Source organism: Carcharhinus amblyrhynchos, chromosome 25 (genome assembly GCF_965287045.1).
Source record: "Carcharhinus amblyrhynchos chromosome 25, sCarAmb.v2.hapA, whole genome shotgun sequence".
Lineage (NCBI taxonomy): Eukaryota > Metazoa > Chordata > Chondrichthyes > Carcharhiniformes > Carcharhinidae > Carcharhinus > Carcharhinus amblyrhynchos.
This window is the reverse complement of record NC_137348.1, coordinates 39,971,313-39,997,670: the sequence shown is the minus strand read 5'-3', so window position 1 is coordinate 39,997,670 and position 26,358 is coordinate 39,971,313. Positions and strand designations below refer to the sequence as shown.

Sequence of the window (26,358 nt, the reverse complement as noted above, 5' to 3'; positions counted from 1 at the left end):
CCTGTTGCTTTCTCTCTCTCTGATGTTTTTTTTAATGGTTTGATTTCCTTGTTCTTGGCTGGCTTTTTACAGCGGAAGGTGTTTGGCACTCGGCGCCGGGCATCTGCGCTGCGAGAGCGGCCAAGCTGGTGACGCGGGGGCCCCTGTGGGAGGGGAGAGAAAGGGGAAAAGGGGAGGGGATGACAGCACTCCCTCTCCCTGCTTATAAAAACAAGCCTGAGCTGAGCTGGGCTGAATGAACCGCGGTGTTGACACCGGCTAGGAAGACAAGGACACCAGCGAGAGAGCAGCACTGCCCTTTTTATTTTTCCACCCAGGAAAGGAGGGAGAGAGAGAGTGCAGTACTCGGCTGGTGCGCACGGTAGATCCAAAAACAGCAAGCTGGGAAGGGGAGAGATTTTTGTCCATTCCACCCAATAATCCTGTAGGAACAAAGTGGATCTCAGATTTGCCTGACCGCCTGAAGCTGGGTGACACATTTTGACAACTTTCCTCTTGCACAGAGGAAGCTTTAGTTTATTGTTAAAAGTTTTAGTTAAAGAATAGGGAAGAAGGTGCTTTATTATTTTATTTTTGGGCAGAGGGGATGGAAGCACTTGTGTATCTGGTCATCTTGCTGTCCACTGCAGCTGGGGTAAGTCTTTAATCTTTTAAACCCTTCACTACACAAGTTACAGAGTGTGTGTGTGTGTATAAGTTATTTATATGTGTGTGTGTGTGTATACTGTCCATTCTGGTCTCCTGATTAACACTGCCCAAATCCAGTGATGAGTCTGTGGGGTAAGGGAGGCAGACTCCCACATCCACCCACCCTGCCAGCTGATCTTAAACCTTTTCTTGCCAATTGATTCCTGCCGCCTCTCTGTAACAGTCTGCACCCCGCTAACTTTATAGTTTTAAATCCTGGATTATTGCCAATTGAAGATTTTTGTTTAAACTCCACAGTTTAATCTGGGGAGGGGTAGGCTGCTCTCTATTCGGATTTTAGCACCCCCCCCCCCCCCCCGCAACCCCCCGTCTCAGCAGGCGTTACCCTTCCCCTCCCCTTGCCTTTGAGGCTGAGGTTTTGTGAGTTCAAGTCCCACTCCAGCCGGATTTGGGCTGGCCCCTTCCAGCGCAGGGCAGCACTGAGGAAGTGCTGCACTGTCGGCGGCGCTGCCTTTCGGGTGAGACAAAATCTCCCCTCTCAGGTGAGTGTACCAAAGTTCCTCCAGGGTGTCCTGTCCAGTATTTATCCCTCAGCTGGTGCGGTGGCTGCCTGCTGTTTGTGGGGTTTTGTTTTTAATGCTCAGATTGTCTGCCAGGCAGTGACTACACTTCACATGACTTCATGTTCCTGAGGGGCTGTGAAAGGCGCTATATAAATGTAAGTTTTGTCAGGCAGGAAGTGTAAGAAGTCAGGTTTTTTATAATCAATGGAACATTGTCTATTGCAACCTTTGTACTCTCTGTCACACCTTTCACTGGAATTCATCTCACCCCCCCCCCCCCGTCTGATCCTGACAAAGACTTACAAATTAGAACGGAGTTGAGGAGGAACTTCTTCACTCAAAGGGTGGTGAATCTCTGGAATTCTCTGCGTGTTGAATTTCTATAGCACCCTTAACAACCTCGGGGGCACCTAATATTTGCATTTCTATAGCACCCTTAACAGCTTGGGGGGACCTAATATTCGCATTTCTATAGCACCCTTAACAACCTCGGGGGGACCTAATATTGCATTTCTATAGCACCCTTAACAACCTGGGGGGACCTAATGTTTGCATTTCTATAGTACCCTTAACAACCTGGGGGTACCTAATATTTGCATTTCTATAGCACCCTTAACAACCTGGGGGCACCTAATATTTGCATTTCTATAGCACCCTTAGCAACCTGGGGGCACCTAATATTTGCATTTCTATAGCACCCTTAACAACCTGGGGGGACCTAATGTTTGCATTTCTATAGCACCCTTAACAACCTGGGGGGACCTAATGTTTGCATTTCTATAGCACCCTTAACAACCTGGGGGTACCTAATATTTGCATTTCTATAGCACTCTTAACAACCTGGGGGCACCTAATATTTGCATTTCTATAGCACCCTTAGCAACCTGGGGGCACCTAATATTTGCATTTCTATAGCACCCTTAACAACCTGGGGGGACCTAATGTTTGCATTTCTATAGCACCCTTAGCAACCTGGGGGCACCTAATGTTTGCATTTCTATAGCACCCTTAACAACCTCGGGGGGACCCCATTGGGCTTTACGACCTGCTTATTGAAATGTCAACCCGGGTTGGTGATGTGGGAAATACAACTCTCTCAGCCTGCAGTGTGATCAGATAACCTGGACTGATGGCCCCGGTTGAAATATTGGCGAGACCACCAGCTCTCAGTGCCAAGTGTCAGCCTGAACTTTCCAATCATGTCCCTGGAGCCCAGAGTACAGGGTGCTACTCCCTCAGCCTCTGAGAGCGTTCAGACAGCCTGGCTAAACCTGGCTGGGAACAAGGGATGTGAAGCTGGAAAATAGCCAGCATGAGACTCCCCCCACCCTCCCCCACCGCCTCCCTGCCTCCAGCCAATGGAAATTCCAGTCACCGCCCCCCTTACATTAGGTGACATCTCCTGCCAAAAGTCATCGGGAAAGCCCGGGAGCGAACCTCTAGCTCAGCGCTCCCACTCCAAAACAAGGAGGCACACTCCAAGACAAGGAACCCAAACCCAGGCACTCCCGGTGAGTAGAGATCACTTCACTTTGGCTCTGAATTTGGCGTCCAGAAGGATTCCTGTGCCTGCTGGAAGTGGGCCAATCTCCTTCCCCACCCACCAACTCACGGACACTACGTGGGCAGGGGAGTCACTGAGCATTCCCCACCGCCCCCCCCCAGATTGCACAGGGTTAACCAGCTACTTAACAGCAACCACTTGCATCTGTACAGCGTGGAGTAAAACATCCAAAGGTGCTTCACCAGACTGTTAATAAACAACGTCTGACAGCATATAAGATAATATTACGATCAAAAGTTGGGCCAGTGTTTTAGGTTTTGAGCAGTGACTTGAAGAAGGGAGAGGTGGAAAAGTTCAGGGAGGGAATTCCAGAGCTCCGGGCACTAGCAGCTCACGCCAACAGCGCAGAAATTAAAATCAGTTTCTTTCAGCCTCATAAGAAGTCTCACAAAACCAGGTTAAAATCCAACAGGTTTATTTGGAATCACAAGCTTTCGGAGCTTTACCCCTTCACCAGGTGAGTCACCTGATGAAGAAGCAGTGCTCCGAAAGCTCGTGATTTCAAATAAACCCATTGGACTTTAACCTGGTGTCGAGAGACTTTTTACTGTGCCCACCCCAGTCCAACACCGACATCGCCACATCTTTCAGCCATCGTACACTGAGGGCCTCGGAAGTGTGTGGAACCTCCCAGCTATATACCCGGCAAGGAATCTGTATTGTAAATATCAAGAATATTGAAATTGCTTTGAGACAAAGCAATTGTCTCAAATGAGCTAAAGTCATAGAACCCTACCGTGCAGAAAGAGGCCCTTCGGCCCATCGAGTCTGCACCGAACACAATCCCACCCAGGCCCTCCCCCCATATGTTATACCCACTGACCCACGCATCCCTGGACACTAAGGGGCAATTTCTTAGCATGGCCAATCAACCTAACCCGCACATCTTTGGACTGTGGGAGGAAACCGGAGCCCCTGGAGGAAACCCACGCAGACACGAGGAGAATGTGCAAACTCCGCACAGACAGTGACCCGAGCCAGGAATCGAACCCAGGACCCGTGAAGCAGCGATGCTAACCCACTGTGCTACAGTGCCGCCCTATTGCACTTTCTGTACCAGGAAACTAACTCCATTGACCCCTTGATTCCTTGGATAAAATTATTAGTTCCTTTTTTTTACATAAGGAGCATTGCTATCTGTTGAGCATGCCCCAAAGCTACCATTTGTGTTTGGTGAATATGTATAATTTACCTTCTGTTGTGTTTCCGGAAAATCTTAACGTTATTTGCCTGGAGGATCTGTGAGAATTGCAGCCGGTAACTCAGGGTTAATAATCCCTCCTTTGAGTGTGTTGCCCTTGTATCACACTGTTCCCTTGCTCTGTTAATAAACAGCGAAAAGGAGTACAGCATCCCAGCAGTTAATGGTACCAGTTCTACAGCGCAGGCTGTAGTGACCCAGTTCAGTATCTTCACCATCTCAAAACATCCCCGGTTCCACACTCTCAGTCTGCCTGCCAACGCAGTGAAGAATACAAAACATCCTTGTCTTCTCAAAAAATGCCAGCCCAGGTTACAAATTCCCAGGAGTCGCGCCTGGATGCGGAATTCTCTAAAATGGTGAAATTAACACCTGAGTTTTCACACGGAGGCGAGGAAACAGAAGGATTTCTATTTCTATAGACCTCTTTCACAAACTCAGGAGATCCCACAGCCACTACTTTCAAAGCCTAGTCATTGTTGTAGGGAATACAAGATCTTTTAGTCAGATTAAAGGGAGATAATCTGTGTTTAGTGCTGAGTGGGTCCGAATAAACGTTCTCCTTAGGGGGCAGACGTGACCTATGTTTTGCAACCAATTCAAAAGCCAGCGCAGTGCAGCACCCCCTCAGTTCTGATTCTGATTTTACTTATTATTATCCTATGTATTGGTATACAGTGAAAAGTATTCTTTCTTGCGCTTTATACATACCGTTCATAGAGAAGGGAAGGAGAGAGTGTAGTGTTACAGTCATAGCTAGGGTGTAGGGAAAGATCAACTTAATGCAAAGTAAATCCACTCACAAGTCTGATGGCAGCAGGTTGGTGTGTGACCTCTGTATCTTTTTCCCTGAGGAAGAAGGTGGAAGAGGGAATGTCCGGGGTGCGTGGGGTCCTTAACGGTGGAGTGATGGAGGCTGCCTCGCTGAATATATTTAAGACATGGGTAGATAGGTTTCTGATAGACAGGGGAATTAAGGGTCATGGGGAGAAAGCAGGAAAGTGGAACTGATCCACTTCAGATCAGCCATGATCTTATTGAATGGCGGGGCAGGCTCGAGGGGCTAGATGGCCTACTCCTGCTCCTATTTCTTATGTTCTTAATTATGCTGGCTGCTTTGCCAAGGCAGCGGGAAGTGTAGACAGTGCCAATGGCTGGTTTACGCGATGGACTGGGCTCCGTTCACGACCCTTTGTAGTTTGATGTAATTCTTGGACACAGTGGGAGCTGCACGGTGGGTTTAGGCTTGTGCAGGGACTGGCAGGTGAGTCTCACTCACTGACCTGTGATTGACACCCAAGCCTGCCTGTGTTATTGTTTTAATCTGCTCTTCCTGGCTGTGCAGTGTAAGGAGCAACAGGATGATTTATTAGTGTTGGCAAACGATGATACCACGTGCGTGCACGCTGGCCTTGACTTCACAGCTGGCCCGATTCTGCATTTGGCCTCATTTTGGCTCTGGTTTCACGAGGTTAGATTCGGGGGGAATTAGCGGGGTAAATACATGGGGTTACAGGGATGGGGCCTGGCTCAGCTGCTCTGTCGGAGCGTAGGTACAGACTCGATGGGCCGAATGACCTCCTCCCGCACTGTAGAGATTGTATTTGTTTAGCTGATTACATTGCAATCTCCAATTAACCCTTTATTCGTTCCCTGGGCGACTTGCTTGATTTTGTGGGAGGGGGGGGTTAGATTTTTTTCCAAGGTGCAGATTATACTGAAATGTAACACGTCGAAATAAAGGGAAATTGTTGAGAGAGAGTGGGGTGGACTGGAGGGGGTAGTGCAAGCATAATTTATAGTATTTATCAAAAAACTTAACACTGAAATTATTCTTGAGGATAGCAGCCAACTCCAGTGATGAACAGATAGCTATAATAAGGTTTTTATTTTCAGTAATAGAGCATTGGTATTTATTTCAGTGTCACAGTCTGTGAGCTGATGATCAGAAGTGCAGTGCTGGTTATTTGTCTGAATGTGTCAGTGTTAAAAGCCTGCAGGTAACGTCACGCCGAAAGATTCTTGCTGAAGTCTCATTGCAAATTGTAGTAATGAAGTGCCTTGGAGATCACTGCGTTTGGCACGAGCGCACGTTCTATTTCTGTGCTACGCTGAGTCATCTCTCTGCGTGGACAATCCCCTACAAACACGCCAGCACTAGTTGGGGGGGGGGTGCTGGCCAGGGATGTGATCTGACGGGTCAGTGTCTCACTGCTCCCTGGAGGAATTCTGCAGTGAAACATTCCCTGAGAGGACAGAAAGGAGGTCTGTCTAATGTCTCATCAAAGAAAAAACCAGCATGAGAATGCAGTACCTGACTGCAGGAATACAAACCCTGTCTGTAACAAGGAATCACACTGAACCCCTGTGGATATGTTTGCTGAGGTGTCTCCACATATGTTTTCATATCTGGCAGCTGGTTTATTAGGACCCCTTATCTCCCGTCAGCCCCCGAATCCCCCCCCCCCCCCCCCCCCCCCCCCCATCTGCTGACCTGTCTGGCTTTGCGGGGTCAAGGGGATTGTTTTCTGGAAAAGTGCCATAAATAGGTTTCCACTGTTAAAACTCTGATATAAAGAACTGCTTTAGTCTTATGGTGGGAGCACCCTCAGCACTCCACACTGTCCAGTGGTCACTGCGCAGTGTGATCAGGCCCCAATGGTGTGAATACTCCGTTTGTCACCTTCAATTCCTCCATCAGTAAATCAGTGATAAGAACATATGTCACCACGTTGTCCTCTGAGACACAAACTCCATTCAGTAAAAAGTCCAAAGAATTCTCCCTTAAGACGCAGTGTTTGATGGCATCATTATACACTGCAAACACACACACACTCACACACACAGACACTCACACTCACACAGACACACTCACACACACAGACACTCACACTCACACAGACACACACACATACACACAAACACTCACACACACACACACACACACACACTCACACACATACACACAAACACAGACTCACACATACTCACATTCACAGACACTCACACTCACACATACACACACACTCACAGACACAGACACTCACACTCACACAGACACACACACACACATACACTCACACAGACACACTCACACTCACACAGACACACTCACACACATACGCACAAACATAGACTCACACACACTCACATTCACAGACACTCACACACACACACACACACACACACACACACACTCACAGACACAGTCACTCACACTCACACTCAGACACACACTCACACACACACACATACATACAAACACACACACACAGACACTCACACGCACACAGACACACACTTACACACACATATATCAGACCATCACAGAATTTGATGACATTTTTACACACTGCATGCACGCACACACACTCACACTCATTCACACACACACATACTCATTCACACACACACACACTCACACTCATTCACACACACACACACACATATGTACATATATAGGAGCACCACTGTATTTGATAACATTATTACACACACACACACATGCTCACATTCACATATATAGCAGGGAACCATTGTTAGACAGTCATTCGACAATCAGGTGCTGAGGATAGTTTGCATGTTCTGCAACGTATCCAATTCCCAAACCATCTCCTATAGACATACATTGTTAAAACCAGTTATATTCTGTTTAATTTTATATATATATATATAGCTTGATATATTAATTTTATAGTATAATACCTGTTTTAAAAGTAGTCGCATCAGTATATTATACACTGTCCTGTGGCACTGCATTTCCTATTTCTAATATTAATCTGTTACTCATTAGGGATGTCTTTTATTGTGTAGATTGTCTCTGTCCTTTCCACAGTAAGAATACGCCTAAACCCCTCGGTTCAATCCTAGCCTTGTCTAACTCCCAGATATCCATTATTCTCTGTATAAACCATGAAACTTTTTGACCAGATTTCAGCCTGCAAGTCATTCCTGGGTCTCTGTTATTTTATACTCAAACCACCCCCCCACAAACTTTTCAATTAGATTCCAACCTGTAAGTCTGTCTGGAATATCTGTAATTTTGTACATAAACCGTCCAAACCCACTCCATTAGATTCCAGTCTTGGTACAGTGAACTGGATGAATGGAAGGAGCGCTGTGTCCGTGCTGGAATTTGTCGGATCTGTAACACCAGGGTTTGGTTCGCCCACATTCCTGATCCAGTCGTTCCCTGATAACCTCCCAATCTGATTGGCCAGGACAGGAGCTGAGCGCCCGCGGAGAGCTGATTGGTGTTTGTCTTGTCCAATCCAGGTGGAGATTGGCTGTGGGTCAGAGTGCGGCTGCCCCGATGCCCCTCCGAGTTGCGCCCCGGGTAACAGCTTGATAATGGACGGCTGCAACTGCTGCAAGGTCTGCGCCCGGCAATTCAACCAGGACTGCAGCGCCAAGGAACCCTGTGACTACATCAAGGGACTGGAGTGTAGCTTCGGCTCCAGCGACACGGCCACACGGGGTATCTGCCGAGGTAAATCAGGCACTTAACGCTGACGGCAAAAGCCAGCTTGTTTCTCAGTGTGGATAGAATTAACCAGTGGCATCAGTCTGATGTCTCAAAGCAAAAGTGTTCATCAGTAACCGGTGGCTATTAGATCGTAGATCATAGAACCCGACAGTGCAGAAGGAGGCCCATCGAGCCTGCACCGACCACAATCCCACCCAGGCCCTACCCCCATATCCCTACATATTATACCCACTAATCCCTCTAACCTAAGCACCCCAAGACACTAAGGGGCAATTTCTTAGCATGGCCAATCAACCTAACCCGCACACCTTTGGGCTGTGGGAGGAAACCGGACCACCCGGAGAAAACCCAGGCAGACACGGGGAGAATGTGCAAACTCCACACAGACAGTGACCCGAGCCAGGAATTGAACCCAGGCCCCTGGAGCTGTGAAGCAGCAGTGCTAACCCACTGTGCTACCGTGCCACCGACCCCCCCCCGCCCTCCCCACCACCCCCCAACTGTGCTACCTGTATTAATAACCTGTAGCCCCCCCAGAAACCCAGCCTGCAGGTGCAGCAGGTAATCAAGAAGGCGAATGGGATGCTGGCCTTTATAGCGAGGGGGATAGAATATAAAAGTAGGGAGGTCTTGCTGCAACTGTGCAGGGCACTGGTGAGGCCGCAGCTGGAGTACTGTGTGCAGTTTTGATCGCCGCATTTCCAAAAGGATATTTTGGCCTTTGAGGGAGTGCAGAGAAGGTTCACCAGGCTGATACCGGAGATGAGGGGGTTGGCCTATGAAGAGAGATTGAATAGACTGGGTCTGTACTTGTTAGGGTTTAAAAGGCTGAGGGGGATCTTATAGAGACTTACAAGATAATGAAGGGGATGGATAGGGCAGAGGTAGAGAGATTCTTCCCGCTTAGAAAGGAAACCAGGACTAGAGGGCACAGCCTCAAAATAACAGGGGGGGCAGTTTAGATCGGAGTTGAGGAGGAACTTCTTCACTCAAAGGGTGGTGAATCTCTGGAATTCTCTGCCCAATGAAGTGGTGGAGGCTATCTCGCTAAATATATTTAAGACACGGGTAGATAGGTTTCTGATAGACAAGGGGAATTAAGGGTTAAGGGGAGAAAGTGGGAAAGTGGAACTGACCCACTTCAGATCAGCCATGATCTTATTGAATGGCGGGGCAGGCTCGAAGGGCTAGATGGCCTACTCCTGCTCCTATTTCTGATGAGTAACCTGTGGTAACCTCTGTGGTTATTAGTGATCAGTCATCACCCAGTTGGTGATTAGTAAGCTAGAGCAACCCATAGTAACTTTTATTATTATTATTGGCAATCTGTCGTAACTGTATGGTTATTAATAACCTGTAGTAATTGTTATCAGTACTAATTCTCACTGTCGGTTTTTAATAATCTGTAATAAACCTCGAGTTTATTACCACCTTTGTGGTTTTTAGTATTCAATAGAAACCTTTCCCATTATTAATAGTCAGAATTCTCCCACCTGGCTCTCAGTAATCAGTCATAATCTTTATGGTTATTTGTGACTATCAGAACTGTAGTTCACTCCCAGCAGTCCTGACAGTTGGACCAGGATCTCCCCATACCTCAATAACAGAACATGAGAATCCCTACTGTGCAAAGAGAGGCCATTTGGCCCATCAAGTCTGCACCAACACTCCAAGGAGCATCCCACCCAGGCCCAATCCCCAGAGCCCCCTGCATGTACCATGCCTAATACCGCTAACTTACACATCTTGGGACACTTAAGGAGCAAATTATTATCCACTTTAGCCGCCCATCTTTACACTGTGGGAGGAAACCCACGCGGACACGGGGAGAACGTGCCAACTCCACACACACACACACACACACACACACACACACACACACACACACACACACACACAGTGACTGGGTCCCTGTCACTGTGAGGAAGCGCTGTGCCACCCAGTGCCACACAGCACGGGCAGACAATTTAACCCAGCGCATCTGTGCTATCAATTTGTTAATGTAATTCGAACCGAATCCCACCGCTCTGCACTGTCTGCCTAACCCAGCACCATCCACTAGTTCAAATGTTTATCCGGGCCTAGCATCCAGCAAGGGTCTAAAGCAACTGAAGAGGAGGAACAAAGTAGGAATTGAGAGCCTTGGATTTTACAGCACAGAAGAGGGCCATTCAGCCCCTCGTTACAATTCTGGTTCTTTGCCCCGCTCTTTCCCCGAAAGCCTTACAAATCTCTTTATCCAAGTATAATTCCAGTTTCCTTCTGAATCTGTGTATTTCAGAAAGTGTATTCTAAGACCATAACAAGCTGATGGCTTTTCCTTACAAAGATAAAGAACAACACAGCACGGGAAACAGGCCCTTCGGCCCATCGAGCCCGCGCCGCCATTTTAACATTGAGTGCCCTCCTCTACCCATGACCTTTGTCTACGCCTATTGGGGAAGATTGAGAGGACACTAATTTAGGGACAATTTGTTAACACCAATCAGCCTAAGAGCACATTTTTTGGGGTGTGGGAGGAAACCGGAGCACCCGGAGAAAACCCACGCAGACACGGGGAGAATGTGCAAACTCCCACAGACACCGACCCAAATCCATGTGTCTGCACAGCAAACAGTGATAGTCACTGAGCTGTCGTGTTGCCCGTCAGATGGTCCAGTTTAAGCGTACACTAATGACGCGAAAGATGTTTAAGTTGAGCAGTTCCTTGCCCGAATGTTCCACATTGCTAATTTTTAATTTGATGTCATAGCCAAATCTGAAGGGAGGCCCTGCGAGTTTGGCGGGAATATCTACCAGAACGGGGAGAACTTCCAGCCCAACTGCAAACACCAGTGTACCTGCATCGACGGAGTGGTGGGCTGCATGCCCCTTTGCCCCCAGGAGTACACCCTGCCAACCATGGACTGCCCCAAGCCTCAGCTGGTCAAGATACCGGGCCAGTGCTGTGAGGAATGGACCTGCGACACCAACCACATCGGCGGAGATTCGGGTGACAGCACCGAGGAAGCAGACGACTCGATGAGCTACGAAGAGATTGGGGACCAGCCGGAGGCAGAACCGCTCTCCAGCAATGAATTAACCGACCTGGTCAGAGTTGGCCTAAAGATAGAGCCAGGTAGGACAGCTGCTAATGTTGTGCTAATCCCATGCTGTGTTGTTCTTTGTTCTTTAAATCTACGCATCCTTCCCTTTTCTTTTTCCTCCCTATCCCTTGATGATATTTATAATGGAAATTTCCTATGTAAACTTGTCCCATCTTTACCCTGTGACTGTTTACATAGAGAGTTTCTACTGTAAACGTAGACACAGGGATTGATAATGGGAATAGAAAAATGAGGGCAATAATGTAGTCACGAAATGAGGATTGAAGGATGCTTGCATATCTGCTCCTACTATCCCATGTCACTCTCTAATCCCATGTCAGCTGAAGGCTTGATCCTGAACTTCCTGAGGTGAGCTAGCGTCCTTTTAATATCCCCCCCCCCACCGCCTCTCTCTGAAGTGTTGGGAGAATCCCCGGCTAAGGTTTGACCCCTGAGATTATCCGCATCTCCCCATCACGTCTCCTGGCCACTGTTATCGGGATACACTTCCACAGGGATTAGTGACTCTTCATTTGGCCCTTTCGAGTGCCCGTGTTCAGGCTGAGGCGATCAACGCCAGCAGGCCGAGGTTCAAAGCCAAGCTTGTCCGTAGCGGGAGAATGTGCACATACACATGTTCCCTAGCCAGGGCTCACTAGATGTTGGAGGTTCATTCTGCTGATCGCTGGGTTTATGGGGAAAAGTTGAGCAGGTTGGACCTAACTTCATTGGACATGAGAAGAACCTTATTGCAACATTGAGATTCTGAGGGGATTTGCCAGGGTGGAGATTTAAGATGATGTTTCCCCTCATTGGGGAATCTAGAATTAGGGGACGCAGTTTAAAAATAAGATGTTTGAGGACTAGATGAAGAGAAATTCCCACTCTCAGTTGGGCAGCACGGTAGCACAATGGTTAGCACTGCTGCTTCACAACTCCAGGGACCTGGGATCGATTCCCGGCTCGGGTCACTGTCTGTGTGGAGTTCACACATTCTCCTCGTGTCTGTGTGGGTTTCCTCCGGGTGCTCCGGTTTCCTCCCACAGTCCAAAGATGTGCGGGTTAGGTTGATTGGCCATGCTAAAAAATTGCCCCTTCGTGTCCAGTAGATTAGAGGGATTAGTGGGTATAATATGTAGGGATATGGGGGTAGGGCCTGGGTGGGATTGTGTTCGGTGCAGACTCGATGGGCCGAAGGGCCTCTTTCTGCACTGTAGGGGTTCTATGATCTATGATAATCTTTGAAACTCTCGATCCAGGGAGCGGTATTGGAGGCTGGGTCTCTGACGATATTTAAGGCTGATTTTTGGTTCAGTAGAAAGGCAACGAGTAAAGAACAAAGAACAACACAGCACGGGAAACAGGCCCTTTGGCCCAACGAGCCCGCGCCGCCATTTTAACATTGTGAGTGCCCTCCTCTACCCATGACCTTTGTCTACGCCTATTGGGGAAGATTGAGGGGAGACTAATTTAGGGACAATTTGTTACACCAATCAGCCTAAAAGCACGTTTTTTTGGGCTGTGGGAGGAAACCGGAGCACCCGGAGAAAACCCACGCTGACACGGGGAGAATGTGCAAACTCCCACAGGCACCGGCCCAAATCCATGTATCTGCACAGCAATCAGTGATAGTCACTGAGCTGTCGTGTTGCCCGTCAGATGGTCCAGTTTAAGCGTACTTAAAGTTTTTAATATATTCTGTAACTTTGGTCTGTTTGTATCTTTCTACTGAAATATAACACAACCATCGTATCTGAACTGAAACCACCTATTTCTACTTCAATAACTTCATCTCATCTGTTTCTGAAACCCTGATTCTTGCCTTTGGTACCTCCAGACTCAACTATCCCTGTACATCCTGGAATAACGTCCCAATTCTACTCTCCATAAACCATAGGTTCATCCAAAACCCCACTGCCCTTGTCCGAGCCAGGTTCCGTTCACCCGTCACCCCTGTGCTTGCTGATCTACATTGGCTCCCAGTGAAGCAATATTAAAATTCCCATTTGTGAAAAATGCTCTACAAATGTAGGTTGTTGATGTATTCCACGGGGCTGAATTTCCACGTGGGTTTCCGAGGGATTAGCTGTGGCAGGAGATCCATTGAAACTTTGGACAAATGCTGCTTATTCCCCTTTTTCCGGGGGTTCCTCTGAACTGTTGGGAGAATCCCCAAGCTAAGGTTTGACCCCTGAGATTATCTGCCTGTTACTACACAGCACATACCCATTGGGCGACACAGTAGCACAGTGGGTTAGCACAGCTGCTTCACAGCTCCAGGGTCCTGGGTTCGATTCCTGGCTCGGGGCACTGTCTGTGTGGAGTTTGCACATTCTCCTTGTGTCTGCGTGGGTTTCCTCCAGGTACGTAGAACACTACAGCACAAACAGGCCCTTTGGCCCACAAGTTGTGCCGATCATATCCCTACCTGCCAGGCCTATCTATAACCTTAAATCCCATGTACTCATCCAGAAGTCTCTTAAAAGACCCCAGTGAGTTTGCCTCTACCACCACCGACGGCAGCCGATTTCACTCACTCACCACCCTCTGAGTGAAAAACTTACCCCTGACATCTCCTCTGTACCTGCTCCCCAGCACCTTAAACCTGTGTCCTCTCGTAGTGACCATTTCAGCCCTGGGAAAAAGCCTCCGAGAATCCACCCTATCTATTCCTCTCAACATCTTATAAATCTCTATCAGGTCACCTCTCATCCTTCATCTCTCTAAGGAGAAGAGACTGAGCTCCCTCAACCTATCCTCATAAGGCATGCCTCCCAATCCAGGCAACATCCTTGTAAATCTCCTCTGCACCCTCTCAATAGCTTCCACATCCTTCCTGTAGTGAGGCGACCAGAACTGCGCACAGTACTCCAAGTGGGGTCTGACAAGGGTCGTATAAAGTTGCAGCATTACCTCCCGACTCCTAAACTCAGTCCCTCGATTAATGAAGGCCAGTACACCATACGCCTTCTTGACCACATCCTCCACCTGCGAGGCCGATTTAAGAGTCCTATGGACCCGAACCCCAAGGTCCTTCTGATCGTCTACACTGCTAAGAGTCTTACCCTTGATATTGTACTCCTTCATCCCATTGGACCTCTGGGTACTCTGGTTTCCTCCCACAGTCCAAAGATGTGCAGGTTAGGTTGATTGGCCATGCTAAGAAATTGCCCCTTCGTATCCAGGGATGCATAGGTTAGAGGGATTAGTGGGTATAATATGGGGGTAGGGCCTGGGTGGGATTGTGTTCAGTGCAGACTCGATGGGCCGAAGGGCCTCTTTCCACACTGTAGGGTTTCTACGATTCTATGTCAGGAAGGTGAGCATGTTCTTGATTAAGGACTTGTTTCTCTCTGCAGCTTGGAAGTTACAGGCCCACCATCGTGACTCCAGGTCCAAGTGTCTGGTACAGACCACTAACTGGTCCCAGTGCTCCAAGACCTGTGGTATGGGCATGTCCACCAGAATTACCAGCGACAACCCTCAGTGCAAACTGATGAAAGAGACTCGTCTGTGTCAGCTCCGACCCTGCAACCTGACGCTCAACACCAACCTCAAGGTAAGCCTTACCCTTCGCTGTGTGTTGGACACAGTTGGTCGCCATTTGACTGCCAACTCCCCTAAACTGGGCTGCAGCAGGAAGACTTACAGTTGTATAAAATGCCTTTACAGTTCATTTACCAGTCACAAGTAGGCTTACATTAACGCTGCAATGAAGTTACTGGGGGAAATTCCCTAACTGCCACACTCTGGCACCTATTCGGGTACACTGAGGGAGAATTTAGCATGGCCAACGCACCTAACTGGCAAGTCTTCCGGACTATGGGAGGACGTGGTGGTATTGTCACTGACCTGGTAATCCAGAAATGGGACCCGGGTTCAAATCCCACCGTGACTGATGGTAAACTCTGAATTCTATTGGAAGCTGTTGAGAGGGTGCAGAGGAGATTTACAAGGATGTTGCCTGGATTGGGAGGCATGCCTTATGAAGATAGGTTGAGGGAGCTCAGTCTTTTCTCCTTGGAGGGACGAAGGATGAGAGGCGACCTGATAGAGGTTTATAAAATGTTGAGAGGAATAGATCGGGTGGATTCTCGGAGGCTTTTTCCCAGGGCTGAAATGGTCGCTACGAGAGGACACAGGTTTAAGGTGCTGGGGAGCAGGTACAGAGGAGATGTCAGGGGTAAGTTTTTCACTCAGAGGGTGGTGAGTGAGTGGAATCGGCTGCCGTGGGTGGTGGTGGAGGCAAATTCAATAGGGTCTTTTAAGAGACTTCTGGATGACAACCGGAGTTGAGGGGGTTGAGCTATGAGGAGAGGCTGAATAAACTAGGCTTGTACTCGTTAGAGTTTAGAAGAATGAGGGGAGATCTCATTGAGACGTATAAGATGATGAATGGGATGGATAGGATAGAGGTGGAGAGACTCTTCCCGCTCAAAAAAGACAGTAGGACTAGGGGGCACAGCCTCAAGATAAAGGGGGGGCGGTTTAGAACGGAGTTGAGGAGGAACTTCTTCACTCAAAGGGTGGTGAATCTCTGGAATTCTCTGCCCGTTGAAGTGGTGGAGGCTGCCTCGCTCAATATATTTAAGACGCGGGTTGATGGGTTTTTGATGAGAGAGGGGATTAAGGGTTATGGGGAGAGGGCGGGAATGTGGAACTAAGACACGACAGATCAGCCATGATCTTATTGAATGGAGGGGCAGGCTCGAAGGGCTAGATGGCCTACTCCTGCTCCTATTTCTTATGTTCTTATGAGTACATGGGATTTAATAGAATTGAGGGTTATAGGTAAGCCTAGTAGGTAGGGATATCATTGGTGCAACTTGTGGGCCGAAGGGCCTGTTTGTGCTGTAGTTTTTCTAGGTTCTGTGGAGCCGGAGCACCCAGAGGAAACCCACACAGGGAGAATGTGCGAACTCCACACAGACAGTGACCCAAGGCCGGGAATCGAACCCGGGTCCCTGGCACTGTGGGGCAGCAGCGCCAACCACTGTGCTGCCCTCTTTTGCGGCCAATAAAAAAACTTGCAGAGTGGAGTCACTGCCTTAATGTGGGAGGGATCTGGACAGCGTAGATCGGGGAAAAACTGTATTCATTGGTGAAAGGAGTGGGAAGCGGAGGGTGTGGAATTAAGGGAATTGAGAAAAGAAGGAATGGCAATGTGACAGAGAACTTCCTCACCCGGCAAGGAGGTAGAACCTGGAGTGCCTGAGTGTGGTGGAGGCAGCTTTAATCGGGGGAACTCAAGGAGGGGGTTGGATATTGATCTGGGCTGGAAGGGAGTGACAGCAGGTGAATTGCTCCTGGGTGCGGTAACCAGCCTCTGATCCAACGGAAAGCAGCGGCCAATTTGTGGACAGCAAGATCCCACAAACAGCAATGTGATAAGTTACCAAATAATCTGTGGACGGAAGGATAAATATTGGCCGCAACCACAGGGATAGTGCTGCTCTTCGAAGGAACTTCCTGGCATCTTAGATGTCCAAACGGGAGACAACAGGGCGTTAACGTCAGTTTAAGATCTTATTTAAAGGGCATCACATCACCCCCTCATTGCTGCACTGGAACCTCACATCCTAGACTGAGACCTGAACCTAACACAGGGTCAAAGTGCTGCTGACTGAGCCACAGGCCGTTTGTGCTGTTTTGGGCCTGTGGCTATGACCTGGGGGTGATTATTTAATTCCAGTCCCGTGACGGTCTGTGTCTCACATCCTGTAGATACACACAAGATGAAAGGTTGGTCTTTGCCGTACGGTGACATGGGTCAAGTTGAGTTTGCTTTGTAAATGGATGTGAAACCATCCCCTGGTATGTGTGACTGACAAGTGAGAACATAAGAAATAGGAGCAGGAGTCGGCCATCCAGCCCTTCGAGCCTGCCCCGCCATTCAATAAGATCATGGCTGATCTGATAGTGGATCAGTTCCACTTTCCCGCTTTTTCCCTTAATTCCCCTGTCTATCAGAAACCTATCTACCCGTGACTTAAATATATTTAGCGAGGTAGCCTCCACCACTTCAACGGGCAGAGAATTCCAGAGATTCACCACCCTTTGAGTGAAGAAGTTTCTCCTCAACTCCGTTCTAAGCTGCTCCCCCCCCCCCTCCTTTATTTTGAGGCTGAGACCCCCCTCTCCCCATTCCTGGACAGGCCAATCCGTGTTGTCGATTTGTCTGCTGTTTGGATATGATTTTTATTCAGGGTGCTGTCACTTTTTTCCTCTTCCGTCACTTTCAGAAAGGCAAAAGATGCTTGAGAATGAAGAAGGTGAAGGAACCCGTGCGTTTCACTTACGCCGGGTGCCCCAGTGTGCAGAAGTACAAACCCCGCTGGTGCGGCTCCTGCACCGACGGACGCTGCTGCACCCCGTCGCAGACCCGCACCATCCACGTGCGTTTCCTCTGCGAGGACGGCGAGACCTTCTCCAAGAGCATGATGTGGACCAACAGGTGCCGGTGCCACTACAACTGCCCGTACCAGAAGGAGACCTCCTACCCTTACTACATGCTTCACAACGACATCCACAAGTTCTCCGAGTAAGCTCGGTGAAGGCGGACTCCTGATCAAAACAAAGACTTCAGCACTGCCGAGGCTGGTGGCCACTTGCGGTGCCCGCTGGTCCACTTTGCTGCCTATTCATGTCTACACTGGCAAGCGCACCAGTCCCGTTCACTGACCTGTTTTACCAACCCTAAAGACTAGGCTCGCGACCATTCGCAGCGTTGGCTCTCATGGCACCTTTGACGTTGGAGTTAAGTGCTGGCGATGGTTACATCTGCCCGTTGACTTTTATTTCCAGTGGTCCACCTCTCGGGAGCCTCCCTCAACAGGGGGCCTGTTGACCCATTAAGCCAACATGTTGATGTCTTGGAAGCCAAACTAGCCATCAAACATGAAGGCTACAAAGATCGTCTCAGTTCGATCCAAAGAATGGGATGTGCTGTTTGAGATTTGCACCTCTGAAAATGGAGTTTTTAAGAAATGGGGTGAAGAACCCAGACAGAATCTACCTATCCGGCAAATGCTAATCTTTAAAGTTCAGTTGAATGGGTTGGTTTATGATAAACATCTCTCCTAAACCAGTTTCCCAGCTTGGTTTAGACCTGATCAAATTAACTGTAACAACAAAAAAATCAATTCATATTGATGTTTTTCCTAATCTAATTTAATCAGAGTGGTTTTATATATATAGTTGAAGATGGATTTTTAATGTTATTTTAGGTTATCGGACATAAATTCTTTCTAAAGTTGAAGAAGGGACGGGGACTCGGATCATGTAACGGAGTTCTTTCTGATTGTCTCCAAGGAGGCATAGGATGGTCCGTCTGCGAGCGGGTCAATGACAGCGGCCTTCAGGAAGGCTGGTAACACTCTCTGTGGAGGTGTTAAGATGGGGAACCTCTCTGGATGTTTAAGATGGCTGACCTAAAATGGCGCCTGACTTTATTAGCTAACCTTACAATTTCTCCTAAAGCCTCCTGCCGTGGCACTTCTGACTGAGCCCATGAATACTGCGTTAGATGCAGGATCAGGGTCTGACTAGATTTCCATTTGTAAAGACGAGCGATGTATTCTGCTATTAATGACTGGTGAAGGAACAGGCCAAGTACAAAGCAACTGGACCCCACGCTCCAACACTTTGACCAATCGCTCTTTCTTTGAGCGGTTTTTGTAATTTTTTTCCCCCTATTTTGAGTCCCCTGCCTCACGTTATTGAGCACTTGAGAACATCAGGCACCAAGGTAACTCTAGCCAAGTGCTTCGGTTTCCTCCCACAGTCCAAAGATGTGCGGGTTAGGTAGATTGGCCATGCTAAAGTTGCCCTTAAGTGTCCTGAGATGTGTAGATTAGTGGGTAAATATGTAGGGATATGGAAGTAGGGATTGTGTTTGGTGCAAATTTGTTGGACCAAATGGCCTCTTTCTGCACTGTAGGGTTTCTATGATTGACAGCGATCAATTTGAGTTGGCAGTGGGTCCCATGGTCATCGCTTGTCCACTCTGTGTCTGTCATTTTGAGATCTTGCTTTGTCACGTCCCTCAGTCTTCCCCCAACCTGTTCCCAGAAAGCTTGTAGAAGGATTTGATAGGGTAGATCCAGGAAACAACCGCCTCGGCTGGTGGAATCAAGCACAAAGGAGACACAGTCTTAAAGATAGAGAGAGGCTGTTCAGAAGTGAAAGCAGGAAGCCCTTTTCCAGGCAGAGGGCTTTGGAATTCCGGAACCTTCTGCCCCATAAGGTGGTGAACGTTGCGTCAACTGGAGCTTTGGGATTGACAAGTTTTTGTTCAGTGGGGGTATGCAAGGGCAAAAAGAGGAAAGTGGATTTGTTATAGAGATCAGCCGATATCTCATTCAATGGCAGAACGGGTCTGAAGGGCTGAATGGCCTCCTCCTGTTCATAAAGCCGCGGTATAACTTGTAGGGATGGGAGAGTCGGAGGCCGGAAGAGTGGGCGGCACCGTGGCACGGTGGGTTAGCACTGCTGCTTCACAGCTCCAGGGTCCTGGGTTCGATTCCCGGCTCGGGTCACTGTCTGTGTGGAGTTTGCGCATTCTCCTCGTGTCTGTGTGGGTTTCCTCCCACAGTCTAAAGATGTGCGGGTTAGGTTGATTGGCCATGCTAAGAAATTGCCCCTTAGTGTCCAGGGATGTGTAGGTTAGAGGGATTAGTGGGTATAATATGGGTGCAGGGCCTGGGTGGGATTGTGTACGGTGCAGACTCGATGGGCTGAAGGGCCTCTTTCTGCACTGTAGGGTTCTATGAGGTTTCTTATCCCCGTTTACACTGGTCGGGTTTTCCCATCCCGCTGCAGTGGACGGAGATTGGGCTGGGCACCAATTTCTCCGGCCTCGCTGCAGCGGGAACAGCCGGTAAGACCAAGCCGGACTCTTCCCGGAAAGCGTTTGGCAAATAATTAGCTTACGTCGGCAATTCCGACATTTTCCAAAGGTGCGTTTTACTGGCGTCACGTTAATAAACAAACGGCAAAACTTTTCCCAAACGTTTTGCCCACAAAGTTTTAGGTCTAGCGTTCGTACTTGATTAACTTCAGCCCAATTCTCCCAGTTTCCTCCACACTGCCCTCATTCAGAGGATGAGAGCAGCTTGTTTCGTTCTTAACTTTGGGCCAATGAGAAATTAAACAACCGATCAGAAAGCACAGAGAGACACTGGCCCTGTTGTTCTTGTCCAACGAGGGGCATACACGCGTTGGGTCGTGCGAGGGCTGCTCTTGGATGTTGCTTCCAGAGTTGCCTAGTGCTTCACGTCGTTAGTGTACGCTTAAACTGGGCCATCTGACGGGCGACACGACAGCTCAGTGACTATCACTGTTGGCTGTGCAGATACATGGATTTGGGTCGGTGTCTGCGGGAGTTTGCACATTCTCCCCGTGCTTGCGTGGGTTTTCTCCGGGTGCTCCGGTTTCCTCCCACATCCCAAAGATGTGCTCTTAGGCTGATTGGTGTAATAAATTGTCCCTAAATTAGTTTTCCCTCAATCTGGTTATGGTTCCTTTATTGTGGAGTCCAATAGGCTTAGACAAAGGTCATGGGTAGAGGAGGGGACTCACAATGTTAAAATGGGCAGCGTGGGCTCGTTGGGCCGAAGGGCCTGTTTCCCGGGCTGTGTTGTGCTTCGAGATAGTTATAAAAAAATGTCAGACTCTTCAATCTTAGAAAGACATCTTGTCCATCTGCTGGGGCAGTAGAGATTCACTCTTGAAAGTGCGCCGTGTAACAAGAGATGTGAATATTTTAGTATCGGGCAGCTAACGCCTGGGCACTGAGGTGGACCTTCCTACAGTAACTATTTAATTTGTACTCTTATTTCTCCCTTCCCCCCCCCCCCCCAACTTAAAACAAACTTCACTGATGTGGAGTGATCGGAACTGAGCAAGCTTCATTTCTGAAGCACATTGAAACAACTGTACAGGGTCATGTGTAGTAAATATTTTGAGTGTATATTTATAGACTTTTTTTTCCTCTGTATGTGTTTAATATATTTCTTGGTGTCTGCCAGTATTACTGTAACGTGGAAACGTGGCTGCATTTGTACCTGACCTTTGCGATCAGCTAGAATAGATTTATGAGACTAACGCCACTTGTGTGTTGTTCTGTCACAATATCAAGAGCCTCGCCGAGTAGAACTTAACCTTGGCGTGCGTGAGTTTGATCGGGTGGTCAGATTTAGGAGTCCAGATTGTTGAACTGAAGTGAGATATTGCCTAACAGAGGGGAGACCCTGTCTGCTAACGGACACACAGCAAGCTCCTGTCGCTAAGACCACCCCAAGCCACTGGGATAAAGGGGTCCCAAATCTGTCCATTTTAAGGACATTACACATGAAAGAACACACCCTGATGTGTTGAAAATAGTTGTCCAAAGATTGCCATTAGTTTGTTGATCTTTTAAGGTTGTTCTCACAGGGCTGTAGCTACTCTGAGGCCATAGGGTTCACCCAGTCACACATTTTCCCACTGAGGCTAGGAGAGAGAAAAAACCAGAGGGCATGGGTTAAGGGTGAAAGGACAAAAGTTTAAAGGGAATATTAGGAGGGGGGGGGCTTCTTCACGCAGAGAGTGGTGGGAGTGTGGAATGAGCTGCTGGATAAATGTGGGGTCACTTTAAGACAAACTTGGACAGGTTCATGGATGAGAGGAGGTGTGGAGAGATATGGTCCAGGGGCAGGTCAGTGGGACTAGGCAAAAAATGGTTTGGCACAGACAAGAAGGGGCAAAAGGCCTGATTCTGAGCTGTGGTCTATTGCCCCTTTACAATACATCAGAGGGAAACTTTTCAACAATAACACTGAGTGGAATAAAACCTTGTTCTAAATAGTCAGAACAGGCTGAAAGGCTTACTCCTCCTGTTCCTATGCATATAGACTCACTAGATTGGGGTGAGACGTCAGCGGCAATGATTTAAGTTCAGGAGCCTATATATCGATATTGGTCCCTGCAAGCGAGACTAACTGTCAGTGTGGTGTTAGTCGCTTGGAGATGGGGGTGGTGGAGAGGGATTGGATCCCGGAGAGAAAAAACAGAGTATCCATACCCGGGATCTGCTTTCCAACAAACAAAGCGAAATCCAACTAACTGCTCCAGTGGGTGATAAAGAAATTAGCCGAGATCCCAGGATGGAGCCAACATTGCTTCTCCTGTCTGAAGCAAGAGACAGACAATATATCGGCTGGCTGTCCCACAAGGAAAACAGCAATCGGCAGGAACGCCATCCCAGCCCACCACTCCCAAATATCCCTTGGGGCTAAAGGCAAAGTACCTGAGGCAGGTATTGTGCCCATCATTGCGTTAACAACGGTGAGAACCCATCTCACAGGTTTGAATTCTTAGAGGCACAGGAGGGATGAGTAAGCTCGCTCCCTCTATTCCATCCCTGTTGTTGGGAAGGATGGGGATTTGGATTCCCCAGCTTGCTCCCGCAGCGTTTTACTCCTCTTGTTAATATCTGATTTCAGTATAAGTTTGAAGATGAATGGTGTTGTACATAATGATATTTTGCACATATTGTAATTAGAATGATGTCTTTATAGAAACATAAATACTTAATTTCTTAATAAATATTTTAAACATTTTATAATAAAAGATGTATCTTGTGGATTCTTTCAGTCTTTCTCCTGTTGTGACACTTATTCTAATTGTAATTTACATTAAACCTTGTCTAGGACACAGACTCCTAGCTCATAAATCTTACTTTTGACACAACTTTGATCATAGAACATAGAAACCCTACAGTACAGACAGAGGCCCATCGAGTCTGCACCGAACACAATCCCACCCAGGCTCTAACCCCATATCCCTACACATTTACCCGCTAATCCCTCTGACCTATACATCCCTGGACACTAAGGGGCAATTTCTTAGCATGGCCAATCAACCTAACCCGCACATCTTTGGACTGTGGGAGGAAACCCACGCAGACATGAGGAGAATGTGCAAACTCCACACAGACAGTGACCCGAGCCGGGAATCAAACCCAGGACGCTGGAGCTGTGAAGCAGCAGTGCTAACCACTGGGCCACCGTGCCGATGAGACGTCTGCACAGGGTCCGGCTGCCACCATTGTGTTGGCTTTTACTCAATGGCAGTGCTCAAACCCCATTTGACATCAGATAAAGGTACTGATTCCCACTTTGCAACTAAACCCTCTGACTAATTCTGGGTGAAGCATTGACAAGGTTAGCCCAAAACACATTTACCTTCTCTGCTCCCATCCCCTTAATCAATTCTCACTTTGTGTTATCGTAATAAGTGCTCGGAGGCAGAAGTCCTGTCTCCAAAATCCCTTTATTTATCAGTCTGACAGCAGCATACAGAGTGGACAGTCTATACTCGGAGTCCCAGAGGAACTGACATGCCTGGTTAAGTACAAAGCGAGAGGGTCCCTGATTAGCCCATCAATTTGGCCCTTAATCAAGGAGCTCATACTCTAACAATCTCGATTACCTGATTAAAGTCATTACAGTTATCCTTAAATAATTGAGTTTTTTTGACCTACTGTTATTGCTCTCCCCCGTTGTGTTTGGGACATCCCCTCTAATCCAGCATTTTCTGACTGTCTCACTCCAAAGATTACCTAATGTTCCCCTAAAAGATATATTTAAAATATTATCTAATGTTGAAGTCTTATTGTGATCTTTGACCCTCCATTGTTCTGTCTGCTGAGGGTATCCTTAGGGGGAAATGGGACTTGTGCTCATCGACTGGTTAAACCTGGTTCACTTACCGCATCACTGCACAGCCCTGTCTCAGTTCAGGCAGTAATTGGTGGCAACGTGGCCTCCACAGGACAGGAGTCCGCCTTGTTGTCCAACGAGGGGCATACACACGGTGGGTCGTGCGAGGGCTGCTCTTGGATGTTGCTTCGAGAGTTGCCTAGTGCTTCACGGAGTTAGTGTACGCTTAAACTGGACCAGCTGACGGGCAACACGACAGCTCAGTGACTATCACTGATTGCTGTGCAGATACATGGATTTGGGTCGGTGTCTGTGGGAGTTTGCACATTCTCCCCGTGCCTGCGTGGGTTTTCTCCGGGTGCTCCGGTTTCCTCCCACACCCCAAAGATGTGCTATTAGGCTGATTGGTGTTAACAAATTGTCCCTAAATTAGTCTCCCCTCAATGTGGAGTGCCATAAGCGTAGACAAGGGTCACGGGGTAGGGGGGTGGGGCTCATAATGGCGGCGCGGGCTCGTGGGGCTGAAGGGCCTGTTTCCTGGGCTGTTTTTGTTCTTTGTTCTTTGATGTCTGTGCTACCGTGCCGCCCTGTATTACAGAACCTGAAATACAAACAGAAAATACCGGATAAACTCAGCAGCCTGGCAGTGTGTGTGGAGAGAGAAAAACAGAGTTAACTTTTCGAATCCAAATGACTTTTCTACAAAAATTAAAGCAAGATAGCAACATAATGAATGATACAGGAGAGGGGGGGAGGGCAGAATAGGGGAACAAGGATACATCGGAGCAAAGGAGAGATTGACAAAGATGGCGTGAACATAAAGCAGCACGGTAGCACAGTGGTTAGCACTGCTGCTTCACAGCTCCAGGGTCCTGGGTTCGATTCCCAGCTCGGGTCACTGTCTGTGTGGAGTTTGCACATTCTCCTCGTGTCTGTGTGGGTTTCCTCCCACAGTCCAAAGATGTGTGGGTTAGGTTGATTGGCCGTGCTATGAAATTGCCCCTTAGTGTCCAGGGATGTGTAGGTTAGAGGGATTAGCGGGTAAATGTGTAGGGGTTATGGGGGTAGGGTCTGGGTGGGATTGTGTTCGGTGTAGACTCGATGGGCCGAAGGGCCTCTTTCTGCACTGTAGGGTTCTATGATAAAGACAGAGGGGAGTGTTAATAATATCAGTAAGAAATGCAGAGTGCTACAACTGGCAGAAGGTAAGGTAGCGGAGTGTAGCCATGGGAGCAACTAATTAGCAAGAGCGAGGCAGCGAGTTGGATGTTCTGCTATTTTACCTTTTGCTATTATTTATCCCTAAATGACATCATTAATAATCTCCACTGTCTTTATGTCCAAGCTATCTTCGTCAATCTCTCCTTTGCTCTGACCTATCCTTGTTCCTTTACTCTGGGCACCCCCTCCCCCGCCTCTCTTACTGTATCATTCATTAGATTTTGCTCCAGTTTCTGTAGCAGAGTCACACCCACTCGAAACGTTAACTCTGTTTCTCTCTCCACAGTTGCTGCCAGACCCGCTGAATTTATCCTGCATTTTCTTTAAAGTTTTTAAAATTAATCCCATTACTTACATTAACACTGCAATGAAGTTACTCTTGAAATGCTGTAGTTGGCACACTCCGGCTCCTGTTTGGGTGTGCTGAGGGAGAATTCAGCATGGCTAATGCACCCTAACCAGCACGTCTTTCGGACTGTGGGAGGAAACCAGAGCGCCCGGAAGAAACCCACGCAGATACGGGGAGAATGTGCAGACTCCACACTGACAGCGACCTAGGCTGGGAATCGAACCCAGGTCCCTGGCGCTGGGTGGCAGCAGTGCTAACCCACTGTGCCACCGGTTTTTTATCGGGGGTACATCATGTTTACCTGAGAAGGCAGTTCTTGGAATATCACACTCTAGATAACGTGTTCAGGTCCCCGGTGTGAGACTGGAACCCAAAACCTTTTGGCTAAGAGTGTTCCACTGAGACAGGGGTGACGATGGTGGGTCTAATGTACTTTGCGCTGGATCTGAACCAAGGGAGCCCCTGACCCACACACATGGACACCCCCTCCAAGCAGCTTCCAAAAGCACCAAGGGGAAAGGAGGCATCAGGTTAGTGTG

At 48.2% G+C, this 26,358-nt stretch overlaps 1 protein-coding gene across 1 annotated transcript; it reads left to right on the top strand.

Moving 5' to 3' along the window:
- The first annotated feature begins 217 nt into the window (after nucleotides 1–217).
- LOC145358262 (CCN family member 1-like) lies at nucleotides 218–20,090 on the top strand. The gene is made up of 5 exons (XM_080212131.1): nucleotides 218–634; nucleotides 8,252–8,465; nucleotides 11,215–11,580; nucleotides 14,908–15,107; nucleotides 17,791–20,090. Exons 1-5 carry the CDS (start codon nucleotides 587–589, stop codon nucleotides 18,091–18,093), a joined length of 1,131 nt encoding a protein of 376 aa, XP_080068257.1. The 5' UTR covers nucleotides 218–586; the 3' UTR covers nucleotides 18,094–20,090.
- The last annotated feature ends 6,268 nt before the right edge of the window (nucleotides 20,091–26,358 follow it).

Coding starts and splice junctions, on each gene's coding strand:
- LOC145358262 (XM_080212131.1), top strand. CDS start 587: ATGGAAGCACTTGTGTATCTGGTCATCTTGCTGTCCACTGCAGCTGGG. Junction 8,466..11,214: donor CACACGGGGTATCTGCCGAG/GTAAATCAGGCA, acceptor TTGATGTCATAG/CCAAATCTGAAGGGAGGCCC. Junction 11,581..14,907: donor TGGCCTAAAGATAGAGCCAG/GTAGGACAGCTG, acceptor TTCTCTCTGCAG/CTTGGAAGTTACAGGCCCAC.